This window comes from Rhinolophus sinicus, linkage group LG05 (genome assembly GCF_036562045.2).
Source record: "Rhinolophus sinicus isolate RSC01 linkage group LG05, ASM3656204v1, whole genome shotgun sequence".
NCBI lineage: Eukaryota > Metazoa > Chordata > Mammalia > Chiroptera > Rhinolophidae > Rhinolophus > Rhinolophus sinicus.
In genome coordinates this window covers 29,925,972-29,950,549 of record NC_133755.1, presented here as the reverse complement: position 1 = coordinate 29,950,549, position 24,578 = coordinate 29,925,972, and the positions used below count along the sequence as shown (strand labels likewise).

Here is a 24,578-nt window from a genome sequence, read left to right as displayed (position 1 = left end):
TTGAGAGCCCACTGGCCCATGTGGGAATCGAACCGCAGCCTTCGGAGTTAGGAGCATGGAGCTCTAACTGCCTGAGCCACCGGGCCAGCCTCTAACTTAATTTTGTCTTAAGCAAGAATGCTAGTAAAATAAAGAGCTTGCTGTGATAGTTATTTAAAAATATTTATTAAAATAAATAGACCTACTGAAATGGAAAATCTGTCTATATGGTATCTAAAATCATTTTCCCTAGTAGAAGTATGGTATTTTGGGAAACACTGCATATCTCAGTTAATCTTTGTGACATCTCTGTGAATTAAATACTGTTGTCTCTCAGATTATATAGGCTCGGAGAGAGTTACAGTAACTTGTCCAAAGTCACACACACAGGACTCAAGCCCACGCTCTTAAAGCTGGTGTTTTACCATTATGCTGTATAACTTTCTGTTCTTGCCTCGAAGATTGTGCTGATCAAATGTTTATGACTATGATATGTAAAAGGGTAGAATGGATGTATACAGAGGATTAAGTAAATACTTTTACGTGAAATTTTCTTCACTACATGGAGGTAACAATTAAATTGTGTGGTGTTACTTGTGGCCTGGAATTTATAGTTAAGTCAGGTGGGGCCCTTGGTGATAGATATTTCTTTCCCATCTTCACTGCCCACTGTGGTCGAAGCTGCTATCAGTCTCTCACCTGGACGACTGCAACAGCTTCCTAAATGGGGCGTATCTCTATTTTAATTCTTGCTGTCCGCTAATGTATTCTCCGCCCAGCAGCTAGACTGTTCTTTTTCAAAAACAGAAATAGATCATGCTACAACCTCAGATTTAAGAGAGTTCGGATATAGTTCTGTACCAGGAATAAAATCTGTACCTAGAATCAAATCTAGGCTCTTTCAGAATTCTCCCTGATTTATTTAGTCTTCGTCTCCAACCTCATCCCATCAGGTGCCCACGAAGGGTGAAAGGGATTTTGAGCAGTAAAATAATTATCCTAAGATTTTGAGCTTGAGGGAACCATGTAGCAATGGAGAAATTTGAAAGGACTACCAACCACTTTTAGGAGGAGTTCTTTTTGAACTTTTAACATTTTAAACAAGTGGAATCAGTATATGTAGAAAATGTAGAAAAAGAATTTCATACTGTGACCAAGTTCGGTCCATTCCGGGTATGCAAGGCTGGCTCAACACTTAAAAACTAATCCATGTAGTCAACCATAGTAACAAGCTGAAGAAAACTCAAGTGGAATAGTTAAAAAATAAGGGATTGGTGAGAACATAGGAGATGTTTGAGATCCCCATTCACTACAGAAGGATACAACAAAATAAGCTGAGAGGGCAGCTTTGTGAAAATCAGTCCGCTTTAATAAGCATATCCAAATCACTTATCAGCCATCGGAGGTGTTCCATTATCTAGTCTCACCCACCCTGTCTAGGTTTAGTTTTTACTATTTTCCAGTGTGAACCCCCTATTGCAGCCAGATCAGTTTCCTTGATGCCTTTTGACTGTATTGAACTCATTTCACAAGGAGACTACCCAGTACTAATGTCGGCCTTGTCATCTGTTACTAACCAGCTTTACTGTGACTTTGAGCAAGTTGCTTCAGTGTTCTTATCTGTAAAATGAGGATTATAGCCATAATTTCCTACTCCTAGCGTGTATAATTAAATGCAAATAAATATCAACTACTGAGTATAACCTGTTCTATCATATATTGTATTTTTTTACTCTGATAACTCCAAAGTGATGCTAAACTGGTTTGTAACCGCAGTGAGGAAGAGCATAGGGAAGGGAGAGTTTTAAGAACGTGTGTAATTAGTTCGGTGGATATTTGAAGCTTAAAAAGTAATGAACAACACTTCAACAAAAAGTTTACAAAAAAGAAATAAACACTGAGACTATCCAAAACGTACAAAGAACTCTGAAAACTCAACAGTGAGACACTGAATGGACCCAACTGAAAAATGGGCAGAAGTTCTGAATATACAATTCACCAAGGAAAACATGCAAAAGATAAATAAGCATATGAAAAGATACTCAGCATCATATGTCATTAGGGAATTTTAAATTAAAACAGCAATTAGATACCACTACATACCTATTAGAATGGCAAATCCAAAACACCTATGGCACAAAACGCTGGTAAGGATATGGGGGAATAGGGAACTCTCATTTGTTGCTGGTGGGAATGCAAAATGAAACAGCCATTTTAGAAGATAGTTTGGCAGTTCTTACAAAGCTAAATAAACATAAGCTTACCATGTGATCCAGCAGTCACACACCTAAACATTTATCCAAATGAGTTGAAAATTTATATTCACGAAAACCTGCACGGAAATGTTTATAGTAGCTTTATTCTTAATTGCCCCAAATTGGAAGCAACCAATGCGTCCTTTAATAGGATAGACAAATTGTGCTATATCCATACTACGGGGTATTATTCAGCACTAACAAGAAATGAGCTATCAAGCCAAAGACATGGAGGAACTTCAAATGTATGCGAGGTGAAAGAGGCCAGTCTGAAAAAGTCTACATACTTACTGTATGATCCAACTATATGACATTCTAGAAAAGGCAAAACTATAGAGACAAGTAAAAGGCGGTTGCCAGGGATTTGGGAAGGGGGTAGTGCAGGGCGTTTCTAGGACAATGAAACTTGTGTATGCCACTGTAATGCATGTCATACGTTTGTCACAACTTACAGACATGTACACACAGAGTGACGCCTATTGTAAACTATAGACCTTAGTTGATAATAAGTGTTGGTCATAATTTGTAACAGATATATCACTAATACAAACTGTTAAGAGGGGAAACGGGAAGAAGGTATATGGAAACTACTTTCTGGATAATTTTTCTGTAAACCTAAAAGTGCCTTGAAAAAGTAAAGTATTAATTTAAAAATGGTAGAGGTTTAAAAGGGGAGTCCCATGGAAGCCTGCTCATAATCTGATTCTGGTATCTTTTTGAAATACACACACTCAACTATATAATCATTATTTTTTGTACTAAAGTATCAAAGTAAAAACTACCACCACCAATTAAAATTACTGAGAAAAGTAACTTTTTAAATGCCAGATTTTGCAAGAAAATTCATGGATAACCTGCATATTGGAGTGCCAGAGTCTGGGGAGGGAACTCCTGAGCCATTTATGAGATTGAGAAGATGATAAAATAATTTTCCCTCATATGATTACATCAATTTTGGTCATCAGAAGTTGGAGGCAGTGCATTCCAGCTTGTGCCAGTCTGATGGCTAGATGCCTACCTTGCATGCACCCACCCCTGAACTTGTTCTTTCCTTTCTATCACAACAGACCTAATGTTTCAGGCTATGAAATTCTTGTTTCTACCAGGGTGTGTTCAAATGAATTTAAAAATAAATTCTGGGCTAAATAATAACTAGAAAGCACTGCCATGTGGGGAAGCACTGGAGAATCCTTTTGAAGACTGAAGAATCCTTTGGTTTAAATATGTAATCCTTCCCCCACCCCAGCTTATTTCGTAGCAGATTTATATTTCAACTTAACTACCGGTAACGAAAGCCAAGCTGTTCTTTACACACATATGTATGTAAAGGAGACTCAGCTGCATTAAAGATTTAGTTGTAAGAAAAATTAGCTTTAGAGTGTTCAGAATGGTTTATTGTAACATCTCTGTCTTCTGCCTGAATTTTATTTGTGTTTGTTCGATCTTGCATTTTAAAACTGCACTTTAGCACAGGTTTTATTTTTTAATACTCTTTCACAGTTTATCAGATTTGGTTTGTGTGAAAAAACTTAGGCAAATGTTATATTTCTACAGTTTTGAAATCCCTATATTAGTCAGCTTTCATTGTTGAACAATATTGCACACTCACCTGAACTTGACATTGTTCTGGGTGATTTAAAATAATGTCATTTTGTATTTGTATGACTAACAAGGGCATAGTTTAGTAGTAACTGATCCAGTAGCCAGATAAATGGCCAGAGAAAACCTTTGAAAATAAGGGACAAATACATGTAGGAGGGTATCTTCTGCAGTTGGTAGGTAATAATCTAGCACTTGATTAATTCAGCTCATTTAACAAACTTAGATGGCTAGAGTCAACTAGCCATCTACAATGTACTGATCGTTAGGTTTACAAAGATCAGACACTGTGTCATTCAGTTTGTATCCTGATTTTTTCCATTTTACTTTTTATTCCATGCTATTTATTTACTTAGGTAGAATCATTGACGGCCAGAGTGGTTGTGCTTTGTCCCAGATCCCAGTGGTAGCATTTCTAGTCTAGTATCAATTACTGCCTCTGTTTTACATGACCTTGTGGTGAAACTACCAGTGGCTGTAGCTTTCTTTAGCATCACATGCTTCATCATTCAGTTTGTGACTGGTTATCCAGGTTAATGACATAAGGTAGGAAATAAACAGTTTTATTAAGCTTATTACTATATAAATATAGAGGTTGCCAAAAAAAATGTATATACATTTTAAGAAAAGAAAACTATTAAAATTGTAATACTCAATATATACCTATAATAGAAGATGAATACAAGTCACGTTTGACCTCTGCAATTACAAGAGGTACTCAAAGTGGTTACCATCAGGGTCCAGACACTTCTGATTATGACGAACTACTGCTTGAGCAATGTTGACCAAAGCATCCCCTTGTATATGTTTTTTTGGTGTTGTTTTTTTTTTGGCACCCTCTGTATTTATTTTGGTAATTGACTGATAAAAATACACACATGCCAGAAAAATGTGTTTGTAATTCTGAAGACATTCTTGTATTAATAAGTAAAGTATTTTTACATTATACTCAGTTAATATATACTTAGTGTTTATTATTTAGTTGTTTTTACTTTCTGGCTATTATTGGAAAGTTTAAAATATTTTGGAGTAAGTATGTAAATCTTTGAATTAGAAATTTTGTGAAAGTAATATATGAATGTAGAGAAAGTTTAAATTCAATTCAAAAATTTATGACAGGGATTCCTTTACACATGAGGATTATTTTTAAGTTTGATATTTGCAAATCAGGTGTAGCTTGTATTTCTACAGCATGGAATATCTCTGATTTCAGGTTTTAGAGCATTTGGCTTGCATATGAGACTTGTACTCGTAAGATATTGAATGGTTTAAAGGTTGTTTGCTCTTTTATAAACACACATGTACTAGGCTGACCTTACCTAGCTTATAAACATTTTTTTCCTTTTGACTTCCCGAGAATGATGTTTAACACCAGAAATCTGGTTTTATTTTTGATGGCTTTGGTTAAGGGAGATTAAAGAACACTTAAAACACATCATAGTATTGTCTAGTTTGAAACGATTCCATATGGAAGGTTCTCAAGACACTGTCAAATAATTATTCAAGAGATTTACTTTGCATATATAGTTTTTTTATGTACATATGATTTTATTCCAAGTAAAAGTCAAAACTTGCTTTGCTACCAGTTTATACTTCTATGGGCATAATGCTATTGCACTATGAATTTGTGTATTTAGTATCTAATAAAAAAGCTTTGTATAATTTTCACTCAAGAAGATGACCTGTATGGATAGTAGTTGACTTAATTTATTATTAATTGTGTTTCATTTTATAGAGGGCTACTGAGCCAAGCCAGGCTGTATGCCATTGCAGCTGAAAAAAACTATCTTCAAGAGGAGCCCACTTCTCAAAGGAGGAATGCCAGTCAGTTTGATTGGGCTCTAATGAGACTAGATAATTCTGTCCGAAGAACTGGCCGTATCACCACGACTCTTCTACAAAAAGTCTTTGATAATGCCTGTGTCTCAGGTATTTCCAGTTTTCTGTTCAAAAACTTGAACTTATTCATAAATACTTATTTGGGGGCAAGCTTATTGTAGAGCACATTATTTGATACTTTTTATTTTGTTTGTTATTTCTATTGATTGTACGTTATGATTGTAATCTTTCTTGTCTTTCCAACTCATCAGGGCAAAGTTTTGAGTAACTGAAACATTTCATTTCAGATGTTTATTGCAAAGTCAAATAAAAATTGCCTTTTTGCCTTCCACAGTTTATAAAAGAGTCACTTCCAGCGGTAAATTTTCTTGGAAGATACTAGTTTTTCTTGTCTTTCATCGTCAGCTGTCCCTAAGATGATCACATATGACAGATTCCCAGAAACAGATAATCATTTCCCTTTTACTTTCATTTTAGCTGCTAAAATATACTTGAGTCATTTATGCAACTTTGATAATTTGGTGGAAGCTTGTAGGACCTCTACTCCCCCACCCCCAAACCCACATACAGACATACCTACATGCAGTTTCAGAGCATTCACCCACTTCCTAAAGCCCATCCATGGATTTCAGTCACGTGAAGAAGCTATAGGCTAATGAGGTATACCAAAGAAGTGTCAGTCATAATTAATGTGCATTTAAATACTGTTTTTCGTTTTCTCTCTTTGATTTATTCAGAGTTTACAACTATCACCACAGTCAATTTCAGAACAGTTTGTCACCTCAAAAAGAAATCTCCATACCTCCATCATCCCCCAAAACCCTCCCATCCCTGTGCAGCCACTACTGTACTTTGTACCCTATAGATATGCTTATTCCAGATACTTCATATAAATGGAATCATATAATAAGTGGTTTGTTTTTTTACAGTCAGCTTTCAGGGACATGTAGATAAAGGACATGGATAAAGGGAGAAGGAAGTTCATGTTTTGTAACTGTTTATAAGCCTAAAATGGATATTCATGGGTTTAATTGTACTGATTTGTATTATTTCATAAGATACTAAGAAGCTTAGCCTTTGAATAGCAGTAAGCACTGCACATAAATTGGGTTCTTTGTATTTTTGTATTCTATAGTCTTGCAGATTAAGTGGATTCATAAGCTTAGCTGCCTTAAGAAAGGAGACTAATTTTTTAAGAACTTAGAATTTTTAGTAGCATTGTACATTATGCTTGTGGATTAGGATAGGACTTTTTCAGTTTACAGCTACTCAATATTTTTAGGGAGGCAGGAGGTTTTTGAATATTTATAGATTTCAGTTTAAGATTTGATGTTTATATGGTATTGGTACTGTGTTAAACGTTCTGTTAATCTTTTTGCATAGGTTGCCCAGGTGGTAATCAAGCCTTGCTTCTGCTGCGCAGCTGTGGTTCTCTCTTGCCTGAACTAAAGTCCTCAGAGAGAACAGAATTGGCTCACAGGATATGGGACAAACTTAAAAAATTGGGTATGATTGTTTGAATATCTGATGTATATAAAAGGTGTAGATATTTTTTGCTTTAGTAAAAAAATTTCTTTACATATAATTTAATTTTATGGAAAGGCTACTTGATTCATAATTTTTTTGTAATGATTTATTTGGTGAGTTATAGTGACATCTAGGGGCATTAAGAATAAAATAAGTTTCCATAACAAGTATTACTTTTATAGTAAGCCAAAAAGCAAGAGAACAAACTAAGAAGGCCTTTGGTCCGTCAAAGTTATAAATGCACATACCATTTGACCAAGCAGTCCATTTGTTCAAATTTAGATACAGATGTACTCTTCCATTTGTCCAAATTTAGATACAGATGTATTCATATTTGCAGAAGAATAATCTTCATTGTAGCTTGTTTGTAATAGTAAGAAATTGGAACCAACTTTATAATGTTCCTCACTAGCGGATTGGTTAAATAAATGATGGAGTGTCCATAAAACTGTTAAAAAAAAATGGAGTTCTTCATATACTAATGTCAGGTAGTCTCCAAGATGTAAAAAAAAATTAAGGTGCAGAACAGTATGTATAGTATGTTACAATTTTGAAAGAAAAAATGTTTATATGTTTATGTGAATACAATATTAAAACATTTCTAGAAGAATAATAAACACGATATAATTTTTACTCTATACCTTTTTATACTTTTTCAGTTTTGAACTGTGAACATAGTATCTATTCAAAAAATAGTAGCTTAAACCATTTGAGAAGACCCAATGTTCATTCCTGATTTTAAAAAATCTTAAAGAATAAATGAATGCATCTTTAATATGTTAAAATCTAAAGCCAACAACTAATAAATATCATGCATAATGGCAATGAAATAAGATGTGAAACAATGCTAGACATTACTATTTTTTAGGTGACGTGCTTTTTTACCTGTAAAATCCCATACACTCAATTTCCAGTAAAGTAGTTGCAAATATTAAAAAGTCAATCTATAACTTTTCCTACTTAGAAAATCCAATGGAGAAAATGGATACAGTCACATATCTAAAATATCTAGGAATATTCTTCAAGAAATGTGTAGCACATAGAATAAAGATAGAGCCTTACCTCAGAGTTTTTAATTCATCTAGAGTTAATTTTGTTGACAAGTTTATTTTTTTAGAAGTTTTTAAAAATAGAGATAAAAATAAATGTATTTCAGAATGGAAAAGGGTTTTCTAAGTGTAAAAGTAACAGAAAAGTGAAGATAAAGAATTGACTGAAAAGTAGAAATGTCTGTACGTCAATAAGTCATGTAATTTAAGAAAAACATGTTGAACTGGGAGAAATATTTGTGAAAAGGTTATATTCTAAAATATAAAAAAGCCCTTATACAACAATCATTATGTTAATACCTCAATGGAAAGATTTTTTGTTATAGTTGGTCTCAAACATGTATTTCTTCTGTATCCTATTTGAGAATGGAATCCATAGCATCTTTGTTTGCCAGTAGCATGATGTTTTGTACATATTACACTTGATAGATACTTTTTGAGTTAATATTGCCAGAAGCCTTGTAGATTGCCAGTATGACTCTTTTTCATAAACTTGTAAAGCTGTAAGAGATATTTTAGTGTAGGTAATGTGTCCAAAGTAACAGAATAAGCTATTGACAGATCTGAGACTGGAACTGAGATTTCCAAACTAAAAGGGATCCTGGAGGAAACACTGGAAATGATAGAATCTCATTTCAATGTTGCCATGTGCTAAATTTTTAATATAATTACTTTTGGTGTACTTCTTTGGCTATATCATAATAATATATGTCTCCTTTACTTTTTTTGTTCAAGTTGTCTATCTTTTCTGGAATAGTCTTTATGTCTTACTCTTTAAATCAATCCATTTTTTCAAGCTAAAGTTTAAATCTCTCCATTCTAGGGTTTTACCTCCAGTCCAAATAAGAAATGACCCATAAAATTAACTAGACATAATAGTAAATATGGGGGTAAAAATTTCTATTGAATTCACAGAAACATTTTTGTCATCCATAGCACTATGCCAAAGTGGTAGAAATAAAGACATAAACGTAGTAGAGTTAGGTTGAATATTGATCTTAACTAAAATCTGTATGAAAAGCTAGAATACATTTTAGTTATCTGGATTTTGAGCAGTTTCCTCAGCTTCAACAAACCAGAGTGAATGCTTTTACAAACTTACAGAATATAATTTCCTTCAGCTGTAGCCAGTCATTATTAAAGTTCTTTATCTTGACTTGAGGATTTTTCAGAAGTTTTATAGGCATTATATGGTAACCTTGTTGCGTAATCATATGCAGATGTTGAATCGCACATGGTTCTCTGTAAGACCCTATATAAAGTATTACGGTGGTTAAAAAATTGGGCTCTCAAGGCAGACCACCTATGTTCAAATTTATGGTCACTTACTAGCCATGTGGCCTTGGACAAGTAAAAGTCAATTTTCTTCATTTGTAGGGTGGGGATGATATTAGTATTTGCCTCAAAGCTGTTGTGAAGAGTAATTGAGCCTCTGTATGCAGAGTACTTAGCACAGTGCCTGAAACATAGTAAGCATTCTACATGTCTGCTAAGATAAAAACAAATATTAATTTAATAGAACAGGCCACTGCTACCTTGTATCTCAAACTGATAACCAGATACTGACCACTTGCCTATGTGGCAGGTGAATAAAGATATGAAATTTAATTCATGAAAATTTGGTAAAACATTAGCACTGGATGGATATGATGACCATGATGCCATGAGTGGGCATTGGGAGGCTGAGTGGTGACCTTAATTGATAGATAGGGCTTTAGGCAAGATGGGCACAGAAAGAAAATGTGGCCTTGGAACACAGATAATTGATAGGTGAGTAGACATGGTGTTCAGCAACTGGGGATGGAATGGAAGTGGAGCCTTCAAAGACTTTGAGAGCCTGGTTAGTGAATAAGCAAAAGTGCCAGCACGGTCCTACCTGTATAAAACCACAGTCACAATCTATCCACGCCAGCATGTCTGTAATGTAGCAAGGACTGCTTTATAATGAAAAAATCATCCAGTCACTTTAGATACAGGGGTATTGTCAGCATTTTCTAACAGGAAGAGAATACTATGCTTCATAAGGAGAGACCTCTTAATATCTGCATAGGCAGATACTTGTAACTGTACAGTCATTCAGTAATTCCTGTCTTACATGTTTAGTTTGCTCTGTTCTGATAGGATTTCTATATAGATGGGTCTAAGTATAGGATGAAAATACCGAAGTGATCATTTTATTCTTTGTTAAATTTAAGTGCACATGTTTTAGTTGTGATAAAGGATATGTTTTTAAGTGCTTTTCTAAGTTTGATTTAAATTTCATTTGTAGGTACTGTGTATGATGTAAGTCACTATAATGCTTTACTTAAAGTCTACCTTCAAAATGAATATAAATTTTCACCAACTGACTTCTTGGCAAAAATGGAGGAAGCAAACATTCAACCAAATCGAGTAGGTATTTACTATTGTAAGTGTTTACTGGTCACATCCACTCTTTTTCACCCGGGAAAAAAGACCATTAAAAAAATAATAACTGGCTTATTTCATTGACAGGTGACATACCAAAGGTTGATTGCGGCTTATTGTAATGTGGGAGACATTGAAGGTGCCAGGTACGGAGCTCTATAAATTTATGTTTAAGCAAACACATTTATAAGTCTTGTAATATACTTACTGTGTTTTTTTCAAGTTTCTTCTTGGTAAGGGAAATTACTTCAGAAGCATTTTAATCTAGCAAATTTGGTAATGTGACTTAGATAAAATATAAAATTGTGTAAGAGGGGAACAATAAGTAAAAATTACTATTTTAATTAAAAATTTGATTTACTGGAGCAGTGGTTTAAAATTGTTGAGGTATAAAGCTGGCTTTACTTTTTTTAAATTGATATTTCCTAAAGGAAACGTTCTTAGCTATTTAAACTGTATTCATTTATAAAACAATATCGTGCTGGTTTATATAAAGTCAGCTGTGGCATTTCTCTGCTTGCATAAAATTTATTACTGCTTTTGGTTAGAGAGTTTAAGGAATAAAGGATAAATTGAAATGTACAATCTCATTTTTAACTAAATTAATCTTACTAAACTTAATGCTTTTTAAAGGTTAATTAATAGTATAGAAGAAACAATCAGATTTTAAAATTGCTATTTTTAACAAGAGTACTTCAAGACAATTGCTATAATTTCAGGTAATGGAGTTTTGTGAGTATATGTTGTAAAACGGTTTTTTGATGTACATTTCCAAGGATTATTTTCATTTCTCTTTCATTGCAGCAAGATTCTTGGATTTATGAAAACTAAGGATCTTCCAGTCACAGAGGCAGTATTCAGTGCTCTTGTTACAGGGCATGCAAGAGCTGGGTAATGTTCACCCTAAGGTTTTGTTCTCAAGTGAGGTTTAAATTATAGAATTATTGTAGAAAATTCTTAAACCATGTTTATGTACTTCCTCAAAAACAATCTTGAGTGTGTGAGATAGAAGATGCATACTTTTAAAATATCCTAGTCTTAAAATTGATCTGTTTCATAAAAACTTTTATTTGAAATTTTTGTTACAAACATTGGGCCTGATCCAAAGTAACTGACTTTGTAAAGTTTATTAAGTGATTTGCTGGTGCCCTGGAAAAAATTTTTAGTTTTGAAGACTAATTTACTAAACGTATTTTCCCCTAAAAAGGTAAATTTGAGTCATATTTAGTGAAAGTACACAGTATTTAATGTCTGTGTAATTATTACACAATTTGGTTTCTCTTTTGGAAAAGTTACCTGTAAAAATTGGAGATGTTTATGATCTTTATTTCAGAAACCTGTAACCAGTTTAATATGTATTTGTCGTTTTCTGACGTTACCATGTTTCTAAATGGTACTAAAGGATTTTCAGTTTTAATAAACATAGGTAATGTATTTTAGATTGAATGATAATATTACAGTTGGGAGTATTATGATAACTTGTTTTATTTTCTTTGCATTAACTTACAGAGATATGGAGAACGCGGAGAATATTCTCACAGTAATGAGAGAGGCCGGTATTGAGCCTGGTCCAGACACGTACCTAGCCTTATTGAATGCATATGCTGAGAAGGGTGACATTGACCATGTTAAGCAGGTATGATTATATCATGTAAATAAATACACTTTAAAATTATTTGTGTAAACTTACGTTACGTTTTTACATGAAGCAGAAAAGTATAGTTTATATCTGTTTTCAAAGATACCTCTTGTAGAGAATTTTTATAGTTTGGTATCTTGTTAATGTAACAGTTATTGTTGAAATAGAATGTTTCTGTTTTATAAAAGAAGTCCCAAATCTTTAGATGATATATGTTCCTGGTATTTTAAATCTTGGTATTTGGATTTATTTAGCTTTAATTTAAAAATAACTTGTTCTAATTTCTGGAACTTTTTATAGACTCTGGAGAAGGTGGAGAAGTCTGATCTTTACCTTATGGACCGTGATTTATTGCAACTTATCTTTAGCTTCAGTAAAGCTGGGTATCCTCAATATGTCTCAGAAATTTTGGAAAAAATTACATATGAAAGAAGATATATTCCAGGTAGTTATAAAATTTTTACTTTCATGATTTTTCTAAAAATCTGAATTATTATTATTAACATGATAAAAAGGGCATTCTATAACAATGAGGGATGTGGATGGACATAGGACTCTAAGAGACTTGAGTTAATGAATACTTGGGAATGTTTTCATTTGGAAGTGTTTCATTATTATTTAGGCAGATAGCTCCTTTTGGTGTTTGTAGTTCATAAGTTTGTCTTTCATACTGGTTACAGTATAAAAATGTCATTAATTTCAGTAACAAAAAGATGTCTTTTTTTTTTCCCAGATGCAATGAACCTTATTTTGCTTTTAGTCACTGAAAAATTGGAAGATACAGCATTCCAAGTTCTATTAGCCTGTCCTGTATCAAGGGAAGATGGTCAGAGTGACTTTGGCAGTTTCTTTTTACGACACTGTGTGACTATGAATACGGTATTCTTTCCATTTTTACATTTAGACAGTGTAATAGGCAGTGAAATAGGATTTTTTTAAAAATACAAGATCCTACTATGAGATTAGACCAATTATAAATATTATGAAAACTTTGTTTTTGTGTTTTAAGACTATTGGGTAGAAAGAGGGTGAAGCGTTCAAATTTTTCATCCCAAAAGTATTAGAACGTTTGCAGAATATCAAATGGTTGAGATATTTGTAGATCCAGCTGATGTGTGCCTTTTTCTTCCTAGCCTGCAGAGAAGCTGGTAGACTACTGTAAGAAGTTAAAGGAAGCCCAGATGCACTCATCTCCTTTACAGTTCACACTCCAGTGTGCTTTACTAGCCAATAAAACCGGTACTAGATTCTCATAATTAAAACCAACATAAATAACTTTTTCTCAGGTAGCTTTGTAATATTTCATGGTATCTCTTTCAGATTCAGCAAAAGCTCTAATGAAGGCTCTGAAGGAAGAAGGTTTTCCCGTCAGAACTCATTATTTCTGGCCATTGCTAGTTGGACATCAGAAGGAGAAAAATGTTCAAGGTTAGGTTTTGCCTTCTACAGATTGGTAATGGTTCAAAGATCCATCGTAATAGTTTGTATACACATCTAATTGAATTTTGGGGGCAAGCATACTTATTCCTGAGTATTAGATCTTCTGAGAAAATAGAATTGATTTAAATCATAGTAAAATATTATGTAAAGATTCTAAAAAACAAATGGAATGGATTTCTTTCATCTTAATTACATTTCATTTCTTAATTCATCTCTGATCTATATTCAAACTTGTGAGTGTAGTTTTAAACAGGTCATTATTTTTAAGTTTTTCTAAAACTCTTTAGTTCTTGATTTTACATATAGTGTTTGAATTTAGTTTGTCTAGCTTCATTAATGATTAAGTTATATATCATCAGACCATTTTCTTTGTGGACCAGTCTTTTTTTCCTTAACTGAGCTGAGTTACAATAATAGGAAAGGAAAGACAACTTCTATTGCAAAATGAGTGCTCATGACCTGACAGCCTGCTGATTGAAGGACAGAAACGTTCAATCTTTCAGGTTCTTAAGTACGTTTAAGCATTTAGCAGACTTTTCCCTTGTACACATGGGATGTCTATAGGATATGAATAAGAATTGAACAAATATTAAATTTTAGAGTACAGGATCTAATTCTTTGGTTTGCATTATTGGTAATTCAGAAAGGGGAGTATCATAAAAAGATGCTTTTAACAGAAGTACTTCCCCCTTGGGGAAACAAAAAAATGCTCTTTTTCATTTTATCTCAGTATAATGTGCTTTAGAATGAGATGCAGAGTTGTTAGTATGACACTGGGTGACAAACAAAATGCACAAACAACAAAAAAAGTGCTTTTAGCAGACTTTCATATTGCAATTTTATTTTAAATATATAGCTGTCTTCTGGTTTAAAGGAAATAGTGAAACAAATATTCCCTAATTGTTTCTGGCTATAAAAGTCTCTAAATCCATTTTAGAAAAATCTCTGGAAAACAATATGCTAGTTGATTAACTCTTTGCATATCCTCCAGTTGTGAAAACTCCAAGAAGTAACCTTTAACCCAGTATTTTTGAACCATAAAAAGTTTACAACATTCTATGAAAATCTTTGGGCATATTAGTTTGTCCACCTTTTACACAGATAGGAAAATACTTTTGGTACCTCTTGAAATGTTTGTTTTTTTATCAGGTAAATTTGCTTTCCTCAACCTTAGCTCTGTATCTAGACATGAATTGGTTACCACATTTTTATTATTAAATACACATAAAAGAATTCAGATAATTTCTCTCTATAGTTGTAGCTCAAGCTGGAGAAAAATGGGCTTTATCTGGAATCCATCTTTTCTTAGAATCTTAGAATTTAGATTTCAGAGGTGCCTTGTTGAAAGCTCACGTTATATTGATGAAGGAACTGAGAGCCACAAAGAAATTCAGTAACTGACCTTAGGTTCCACATGTAGCTGCCAGAAATGCTGGGATTAGAACTGAGGATTTCTGTTCTCCTATTTTAAATACTTGTTTTAAATACCATAACACCTCCATACTAAACGTCTGTAAGTGTTACACTGACTTTATTTTGTGAAAGTTCTTAGCTATTGGTTAAAAATTAGGTACCGAATTTTACATTAAGAACATTTTTTAAAGTATTATCAGGTTTTTAAACCAATAGTCTTTTTAAAAAATTATTTTTCAATTACAGTTGACATGCAATATTATATTAGTTTCAGGTGTAGAACATAGTGATTAGACATTTATATAACTTATGAAGTGATCACCCTGATAAGTCTAGCACCTATCTGACTCCATACATAGTTATTACAATATTATGGACTACATTCCCTATGCTGTACTTTATCCCCGTGACCTTTCTTGTAACTGGCAATTTGTACTTCTTAATCCCTTTTACCTTTTTCACCTAACCCTCCCCCCAACCCCGCTCCTAGAATCCATGAAGGTTTTATCTGGAAAAAAATAAAAGCTGAGAAAGGTAACTTGAGAGCACTAGATACTGTCAACTGTTTTACAGTTTTTAAAAACTAGTTTCTCCTGGGCTGGACTGGTGGCTTAGGCGGTTAGAGCTCCATGCTCCTAACTCCGAAGGCTGCCGGTTCGATTCCCACATGGGCCAGTGGGCTCTCAACCACAAGGTTGCCAGTTCAATTCCTGGAGTCCCACAAGGGATGGTGGGCTGCGCCCCCTGCAACTAAGACTGAAAGGACAACAGCTTGAAGCTGAACGGCACCCTCCACAACTAAGATTGAAAGGACAACAACTTGATTTGGAAAAAAGTCCTGGAAGTACACACTGTTCCCCAATAAAGTCCTGTTCCCCTTCCCCAATAAATAGATAGATAGATAGATAGATAGATAGATAGATAGATAGATAAACAGATAAAAAAGATCAGTTAAAAAAAAAAAAGTTTCTCCTTTGCTGGAGGTCCAAAATAATAGTAAACTAATATAGTCTACGGTCTTCCTCATGTAACATGGAAATAGCTGAACGTATTCTCTATAGTTTCTTTAGTATAAAATAAGAAAGTAACATTCTTATTAGTGCAGTGAACTTGTTCTTTGTCTAGAGACAGTCACGTGTAAACTGGTAGAAATAACAGAAGGAAATACTGGCTGCAGTGATGGAAGATGTAGAGTGTCTCCTATGGAATAAATAAAACCCATTAGGATATCAAACAAAGGTATTTAGGGGTCAGATCAAACTGAACCAAAAGTGGACAGCAATTTTTATTGAATTCTAGAATTTTCATGGCTATAAATTTAGCCATCACAAACACCTAAGAAAGACTCTTACCGTGAATTCCTCATGGCTCATCTTACTAGTATTTTTCTCTGTGGCATAAATGGAAAAGTTACCCGTCAGAATTTTAGCAAGTTGGCCTGAATGAGAGGAAATAACCTGCAATGACTGAGGATCTACATCTCTTGGTATATTTAGAAAACCTGAAAAAGTAAGAATATAGAAAGAGTAAAATATATAAGGGCCAATGTGAAAGCATAAATTCCAGTTCAGTAAAGTGTTTGAATAGAAGGTACTTTTCAAAAAGTAAGAAATTGCCTGCTAATGAAGTGAGTGCTCTGGTTAGAGTCTAAAATATGTAAAGTAAATGACCATAGTTGGTGAAAGTTGCTCAGGTAAACTATATGTATTTCCTTTCCCAAAGTTTGAACTATTTTAATTCTTAAAAATCTTTTCTCTCAATTCATAAACTTTCTCATGACTGCATTTGAAATATTAGACTTAGTTTAGATTTTCTAAGTTCACAGATTTGGGATCCCTGTTTAAGTTAACATATGATTATTTTAATCTTTTTAAAAAAGAAATATGGATCGTATTTTTTAGGAGGATGTGTATGTAGTTATGTCAGATCATCACCTTTTTTCTCCTTATTAATAAGTGTTTCACTCTTCCCATCTGACAAGTTATTCTCCCTCAGAATGCCTGAGGAAGTGACTGAGCTTATCTGAGTAACGGTGTGAACCCATGTTTTCTTAAACCTGCTTTAATTTCAGTTAGAATATTAAGTTAAAAATACTAGTAACACAGATTATCTAAATAAGCAGAATGCACCCCTTTCCCTGATAAACATTATTGGAAAAATGAAGAATTAAGAGATTAAAAAGTATTTGAGGCATAGATAATTGGATGAAGTATTTTGTACCAGAATAAGAATTGTCAATTTGTTGGCCTGTTTTCAAACATATAGTTAGCTTATACTACATTTACTCTACACATCATCTAAGGAAAATTGAAAAATTGTTAATAGTATTTTAAGACAGGTAAAAAAGTTAAATCATTATTGTTACTATTAACATTTATTTAATATTTTTTAGAATTTCACACACTTTTTTCCTTTAATTTTAATGACTGCCCTGAGAGTTAAGTAGGGACATTTATTATCATAATTTCCATATTACAGAATTTCATTTATTTCTTAATTCTTTTGCTATTCTGCTTTCTTTTACACAAAATGCTGAGTACCTTTCCTTCATTCTGATTTAGAAAATGAACTAGACTTTCTGATCTTTTGTTAATTTATTCTGAGTTCTTATCTCTGTGCTTGTGAATTTTATCTTACAGGTATAGTTGAAGTCCTCAAAGGAATGCATGAGATGGGAGTGAATCCTGATCAAGAGACATTCATAAATTATGTGTTTCCATCCTTTGATAGTGTAAAGTCAGCTCGTGCTGTTTTGCAGGTGAGTAAAAGTACGGTTTTAATTTCATAATTGAAGAGAATATCTTTCCTTCCAAATGTTTTGTGGTAACCAAAAGAAAAAAGGGAAGTTATTAAGCTCAGCACTAAGAATGGTCATGTCTGTATATAATTGCTAAAGCTTTGTAAAAATACTCGTTAGTGTACCATCTGTAGTAGTTAAAAAAAAAAAAACTTAAAAAAATAAAGCAGCATTTTTCTTGTATATTGAAAGACAATGTGCCAATATCAGAAAACAATTAAATAAAACAATATTTGCTCCTAATCCCACTCTACAAGGCAATTGTAATTTTTTATTTTTGAATATTACTTTGCACTTCTATCTGAATTTTTAAAATACACTCATAGTATATTTACTATATGTTCTGTTTTTTTAAAATCATCTTTTGTTTGACTCCAAAGCATTATTTTCCTCCCAATGCTTCGTATTCCCATGAGAATAGGGAAGGCCTTTATGAAGGAATATATGAAGAAATCGCCTTAGTGCATTGATCAGTAAGCGTTGCACTTTCTATTTTGAAAACAAAGTGCTGTCCAACATAGCAGAGCCCCAAATACTTTTAAGAAATATTTAGTTCAAAAGATCTGTTTCCTGGGTGGTTATTCACATAATGCCTTGATTTTTCTACTATTAGAGTGTTCTTTTCTTTCTTTGAAATAATTACATAACTATAACCCTCTGAAAGGTAGAGTTTATCTTGAGTGTCTTTACTTCTCTTCCCTGAGTACTTAGCTGAGTATTTTGAGCCTGTACTGTATATATTTTACTGTTAGAAATATATATTTCCCACATATTCTTATTTCCCTAAATCCTTTTTTCACTTGGCAACTTTCCATTGCAGTATGTAACTCTACCCATTATTTTTTATGCTTGCATACTGTTTTATTGTATAGATATACCATAATTTATTTGTTTTCATTGTTTATTATTGATTGGGTGGTTTTTAATATTGTGCTACTATACAGTGACTCATTAAATATATTTGAGCTAATTTTGGGCTCATGTACTTAAATTATTAAATGATGTTGGGACAAGTGATTAACCATTTGGAGATAAATATGATTTTTACCTCACTGTATGCCCCAAAATATTTTAGATTAATGCATTGAATTTTTATTTTGTTTTAAATTAGAGTGTTTTTCATTGTCTTCAGTAGTAAGTTCTTCCTAGAAGGAAGGCATTCTAAGGGTGACAGATTATCTGAATTTGAAGATAAGCATTTGATTTGGAATGTTGGAACTTTATCTCGTAGCTTTTGCTAAAGTCCAATGATTCAGTTTATGTATTGTTCTGGAAAATAATTTTTAAAAATGAGAGATTATCAGAGAATATGGTGATCTAAAGACATGGCAAAAAAGGAAATTTGAATGGTACATCAGAATGTTTTTAGCTGAGGTATATTATCATTGAAATGTGCTTTATCCCTAGGAAAATGGATGTCTACCTGAAAGTAACATATTTTCTCTAGCTGAATTGAGATGTGAAGCACTAAATGGGAACTTAGACTATGTTTTATCATTTTGTAAGTATGCAACATTAGCAGTAAACTTGATAGTTGTTGATTTCAGTTACTATTGAAAGCATACAGGGTAGTTCATGCCCTCATTGCTGACCTCCGTGGAGTTCAAGGTAACTTCCTTGAAAGCAAAGGAATTTTTATATGTTTTGTTTAAGTCAGACTGATAAGATGTTTATGAGTTGAATTTGTGGATCGTTTGGATAGAATTTTAAAGTTAAAAGGACCTTGGAGATAACATGGTGGTAGGTTAGACTTGGGATCCGGGAAGACTTGGGTTTTGTTCACAATTAAGCCTCTGATTATGACACCTGCAACAAGTCTTTTTACTTTGTTTCAATTTCATGAAATGGGAATAGTATTATAATACCTATCTACCTACCTACCACGAGATACTGTTTCTGAAAGTTTTTTCTAAACTAACACCTATTGTAGCCATAAGTTACATGTAGCCATCTTCCAGTTCTCGTTAACAAAAACCAACAAATAAACACTTAGAAATGCTAGGGTGCTTTACAATGTTCATCACATGTTAATAAAATTTCCTTCATTGATAGATGAAGAAAGGCATAGAGAAGTTAAATGATTTGCCCAAAGTTAGTGATCAAGTCAGCACCAAGATCCTGTAACTTGACCTTTATTCTTTTCACCACACTACATTTTAGTGGATAAGACATGACTTAAAAGTCTTCATTTTTGAACATACCCATGATGTTACTACTTGAGAGTTTTTCAGATCTTGTGAAAAAAATATTATTTTAAAACAAAACGTAAAAACTTCAATTTCTGACTCTCTTAAATGTTCAGAGTTAAGCTCTGATTAAATGTATATTTAAACTATATAGGTAGAAGCTTTGTAAAAAAAAATTATTGATATATGTTACGTGTGTATATGTTATTTTAAAATAGTTCATCATAATATTGTTAAGGTAAAGGCAAAGTGTTCAGTATGAAAAATGGTGACTAGTGATTGAATAGTTCTTTGAGTTGAAAGTTGGGTATTAACGCTGGTTGCTTCTGAGCGTATTGATTTTGTCTTCCACTTTGTGTACTATATAAATTTTTCATACTGACAGGATGAAAACAGAAGCATTAGCAAAGAAATCTGGGCACATAAGGTGCATACATACATCAGAGCTGCCATTTCTCTTTATCATACCATCCGTTCCACTTCATTGTCAGCCTCCTGATTTTTCAGACTTGTTTGTTGCTAAGGAAACTAGATGTGTTTTGCCAGTAGTCTTCAGCTTGCTGAGATGTTTCTGGTCACCTTTTTAATGAATAAAAACTTGACAGTATTCTGTAAAATACTAATTTGAATAGTATAAAAATAAGTTTTCAAGAGTTGTTCATTAAATTTGAAAAAAAAATTCCAGAAACTTTTAAGACTAGAGTATTTCAGCTCGCTCCTGTCAGTACTTCCCCTCCCCCTTTGATTTACAGGCCTTTGGAGCAGTTCGTTCTATAATTGCTGGGATTCACTGTTAGGCAGGTCATAGGTATGCATTTTGGGTTATCACATCACAAGGAATGGCAGGAAGGGGAGAAGAGTAAATAAATGGCTCATCTTGATGGAGTTTGTGCGATGATAGGAAACATTTCCCCACTTGTGTTTGTAGGCATGGAAAATTAATTTGATCAAGCAAAATTAAAGGCATCGAGAGGCATGTTGTGTCTACTTGAATTCCTTGAGTGACTAAAACTCAGGTCATTTTTTAAATGATTTTTAAATTTTCAAATGCTATATAAAACCACTGACAAACGCTCCCTGTTCAAGGAATATAACAGGTGATCTAAAACAATTCTCTTTAAGTGTATCTGTTAAATTTTTATGCACGTTTTGGGGAGGTGAGCAAATAACGTTACAATCTACTGTGACTTTTCCCATGAGAGTTGTTGTTGTTGTTTTTTTAATTTAACCAGGTATCTTAATCTTCACTTAAACTGTATTCTGTCTTCAGAATTTGCTTTCACTATGAATCCTTCTCTGATTCCATCCATCTTAGATTATTCACTAGCCACATTACATGTATACTGAAAAGATTATATCAATTACTAATAATATGGCACCGTTTTAATACAATGACAGGGAAAATTATATTCAGGAGATGCCTACTGTGATTCCATCCCTTGTTAATTATGGCCGGGGTATGTGAAGAATCAGGCCTTAAATGGAAGGCCTAATACTAAGGCAAATCAGGCTTACAATGTCCCCACTGAAACTTACAAGGTTGTAGACTGTTAAGTGCCAAAATGAGGAGGAGAGCAAACAAATGCTCAGAAGAGTTAAAGATCGATAAAATTAATTACATAGCAGAGGTAAAGACCTATTTTTATTAGGACTTTAGATAGTCACCCTTGCATGAATGTTACGTCATTGATCATAGTGGAAAATAGAATGAGGAAGTGTGAATGGTTGAACAGAAGCCAACACCACTCTCAGAAAAAAACGTTTCCCCTCATCTACTGTCTTTAAAGGACAGAGGTACTTTAGAGTAGTTAGTCTCTCCCTTCATAGTGCCACATTGTCCTTTAATCTACAGCCTTGGTATGTGTACCAGGCTGACTCTGAGTATGCTGGTAGATTCGTTACTGCCATTTATATGAAAAAAAAATTATTGATTCATTGGTTGTATATATTTGTGAAAATGTTTTAGAAGGATAGCTTATGTTGCAAATATATATGACTACATTATGTAAATAATGAAAACATTTCCACTGTAAAAATAAAATTTCCAAAATGAAAATTAAAAGATACCAGAATAAATGTGTTTCCAAATAAGTTGATCATTTTTTTTGTTTTTGGTTTGAGATTTAATGATGATCATTTTCTTTTGCAGTGGAATCAAATACATTGTCTTTCTCATTTGGTTCTTTGAGAGGCAGCCTGATTCTAGGCTTTAGGAGGTAAGGTGATCACCTTATATAATGTTCTTTACCTTAATGTGGGCTGATTTCTCGTGTCCTTTTTTTTTTAAAGATTTTATTGGGGAAGGGGAACAGGACTTTATTGGGGAACAGTGTGTACTTCCAGGACTTTTTTCCAAGTCAAGTTGTTGTCCTTTCAGTCTTAGTTGTGGAGGGCGCAGCTCAGCTCCAGGTCCAGTTGCCGGTTGCTAGTTGCGGGGGGTGCAGCCCACCATCCCTTGCAGGAGTCGAACTGGCAACCTTGTGGTTGAGAGCCTGCACTCCAACCGCCTGAGCCACCGGGCCAACCCCCCCTCTCTGTCTTTTTGACCTACTGTATGAGGAAAAGACAGATACTCTCCCAAATCTTCCAATGTACTAGTTACCTGAAATAATCTTATCTGTTTTATTCTTCCTACTAAGTACTAGTTGCATTGAGTTCAGGCAGCCTTTTATATCTTTTCCAAGAAATACACAGATTTGGTAAAGGTCTTGTATCAAAGAAGAAAGCACTGTGTGAAAATAGCGAGTTGGAGTTATAAATAAATTTGCATGTATGTTTAATTTATACTTTGACTATTTAAGTACCAGGTGACTTTTATTCGTTATAAATACTACTTCCTACCTCTGTGAGCTCAGGGAGTGTTAATGACCTTTCCCTCCCACTTTTGTTATTTTAAAAATATTCAAATGTAAAGAAAAGTTGAAAGAATAATAAAGAAAACATCCGCATTCCCTTTATGTAGATTTGCCATTTGTTAATATTTTGCAATATTTATCTGCTTTTCTCTCAGACACTGTTTTTCTAATACATAAATGTACACACACATACATATATACACTTTTTTGCTGAACCACTTCAAGTTGTAGACATCACAATACTGGATCCTTCAGCTATATCTCTCAAAAAGAAGGTTATCTATATAATCACAATACCAATATCATTCCTAAAAATTTAACAGTATAATATCATCTAATATACATAGTTCATATTAGATTGTTCCAGTTCTAGAACTTCCTTTTATAGTTGTTTTACTTTTTGATTGAGGATTCAGTTAAGTTCATATATTACATTTGATGTCTCTATATTCTTTTAATTCAAAACAATTCCTTTACTTTTTTTTTTTGTCTTTGTGATACTGACTTTGAAGAGTCCAGGCTACTTTCTCTGTAGAATGTCCCTCCCACATTTTTATTTGACATTTTTCTCATGATCAGACTCAGATGGAACATTTTTGACAAGAATACTTCATAGGTGATAAGTATTTCTTATCGCATCAAGAGATATTATGTCAAGTGTCCACTATCGGTGCCTCAACTTAGTTTGATCACTTGGTTATAGTGGTGTTCCCCATATCTCTCTCCCTTGCAAAGGGACCTCGCCCCACCTTTATAATTACTAAAAAGTCTATGCAGTAATACTTTGAGACACTGTGTCCTATTTCCTAGCACCTTTCATTCAGTGTTTTTAGCAGCCATTGGTAATCCTTGTGGAATAAATCGTTAACAGTGGTGGTTTCAAAAGGATGAGTTTCTTAATTTTGTCATTCTTTCTGTATTTTTAATGTTAATGCCTTCTGATATTAACCCCAGTAATTTTTAGTCTGTTCATTGGTTGGAGGACTAGCGTTTTCTGTAGATGTCTCAAAAATCTCCAGTGCAGGGAAGAAGAGTTAGATAAAGTAGGTGGGATTCTGTGTTGCTCCCCTTTCTTTAGCCAGTGCAATTCTTTTTTCAGTTTTGTGTGAAGTTAAAAAGAACAAGAAACCAGGGTCTATGTCTTTAAAGTTTGAAAAATACAGAATATGTAATCAAGTGGACAAACATGCTGGTAGAGCCAAATTTTTTTTAAATAAAGAACCGTAATGAATTACAAAGTTAAATATAGTAACATTTTCACATAGTTATTTTTGAAAAAAGATTGGAAAAAGTTTTTCATGTTTTTAGTCAGTTTGAATGTGTTATACTTCCTAAATCCTAGACTTCTTTAAACAAAGTACTTGGACTATAAAGTAGATCCAATGTGGTGGGAGAAAACAAATTGTATCTTCTGATATATACCCAAGTCATTCATTGAGCTTTTAGTAGCTTAATTAAAGTATGCAGAGCTGCTTGCCCCACTAATAAATGTATCTGGTTGCTATGTTTTCTCTGTGTCTGCTTTTTAATTTTGTGTCATAATTGTTGCTGTCAGATTTTTTTTGCTGTCACTCTTGACAGCTTTCAGTATGTT

General features: G+C 33.4%; 1 protein-coding gene across 1 annotated transcript in view; it reads left to right on the top strand.

Moving 5' to 3' along the window:
- The window catches only part of LRPPRC (leucine rich pentatricopeptide repeat containing), a 95,446-nt gene that overhangs the window by 5,628 nt on the left and 65,240 nt on the right, over positions 1 to 24,578 (top strand). Inside the window, exons 2-14 of the mRNA XM_019748633.2 lie at positions 5,569 to 5,762; positions 7,056 to 7,178; positions 10,518 to 10,639; positions 10,742 to 10,800; positions 11,459 to 11,545; positions 12,164 to 12,290; positions 12,594 to 12,738; positions 13,027 to 13,172; positions 13,427 to 13,532; positions 13,614 to 13,721; positions 17,786 to 17,904; positions 19,351 to 19,444; positions 22,279 to 22,345. Of these exons, the coding sequence (XP_019604192.2) occupies positions 5,569 to 5,762; positions 7,056 to 7,178; positions 10,518 to 10,639; positions 10,742 to 10,800; positions 11,459 to 11,545; positions 12,164 to 12,290; positions 12,594 to 12,738; positions 13,027 to 13,172; positions 13,427 to 13,532; positions 13,614 to 13,721; positions 17,786 to 17,904; positions 19,351 to 19,444; positions 22,279 to 22,345 (1,497 nt within the window). The remainder of the gene's footprint in view (positions 1 to 5,568; positions 5,763 to 7,055; positions 7,179 to 10,517; positions 10,640 to 10,741; positions 10,801 to 11,458; positions 11,546 to 12,163; positions 12,291 to 12,593; positions 12,739 to 13,026; positions 13,173 to 13,426; positions 13,533 to 13,613; positions 13,722 to 17,785; positions 17,905 to 19,350; positions 19,445 to 22,278; positions 22,346 to 24,578) is intronic.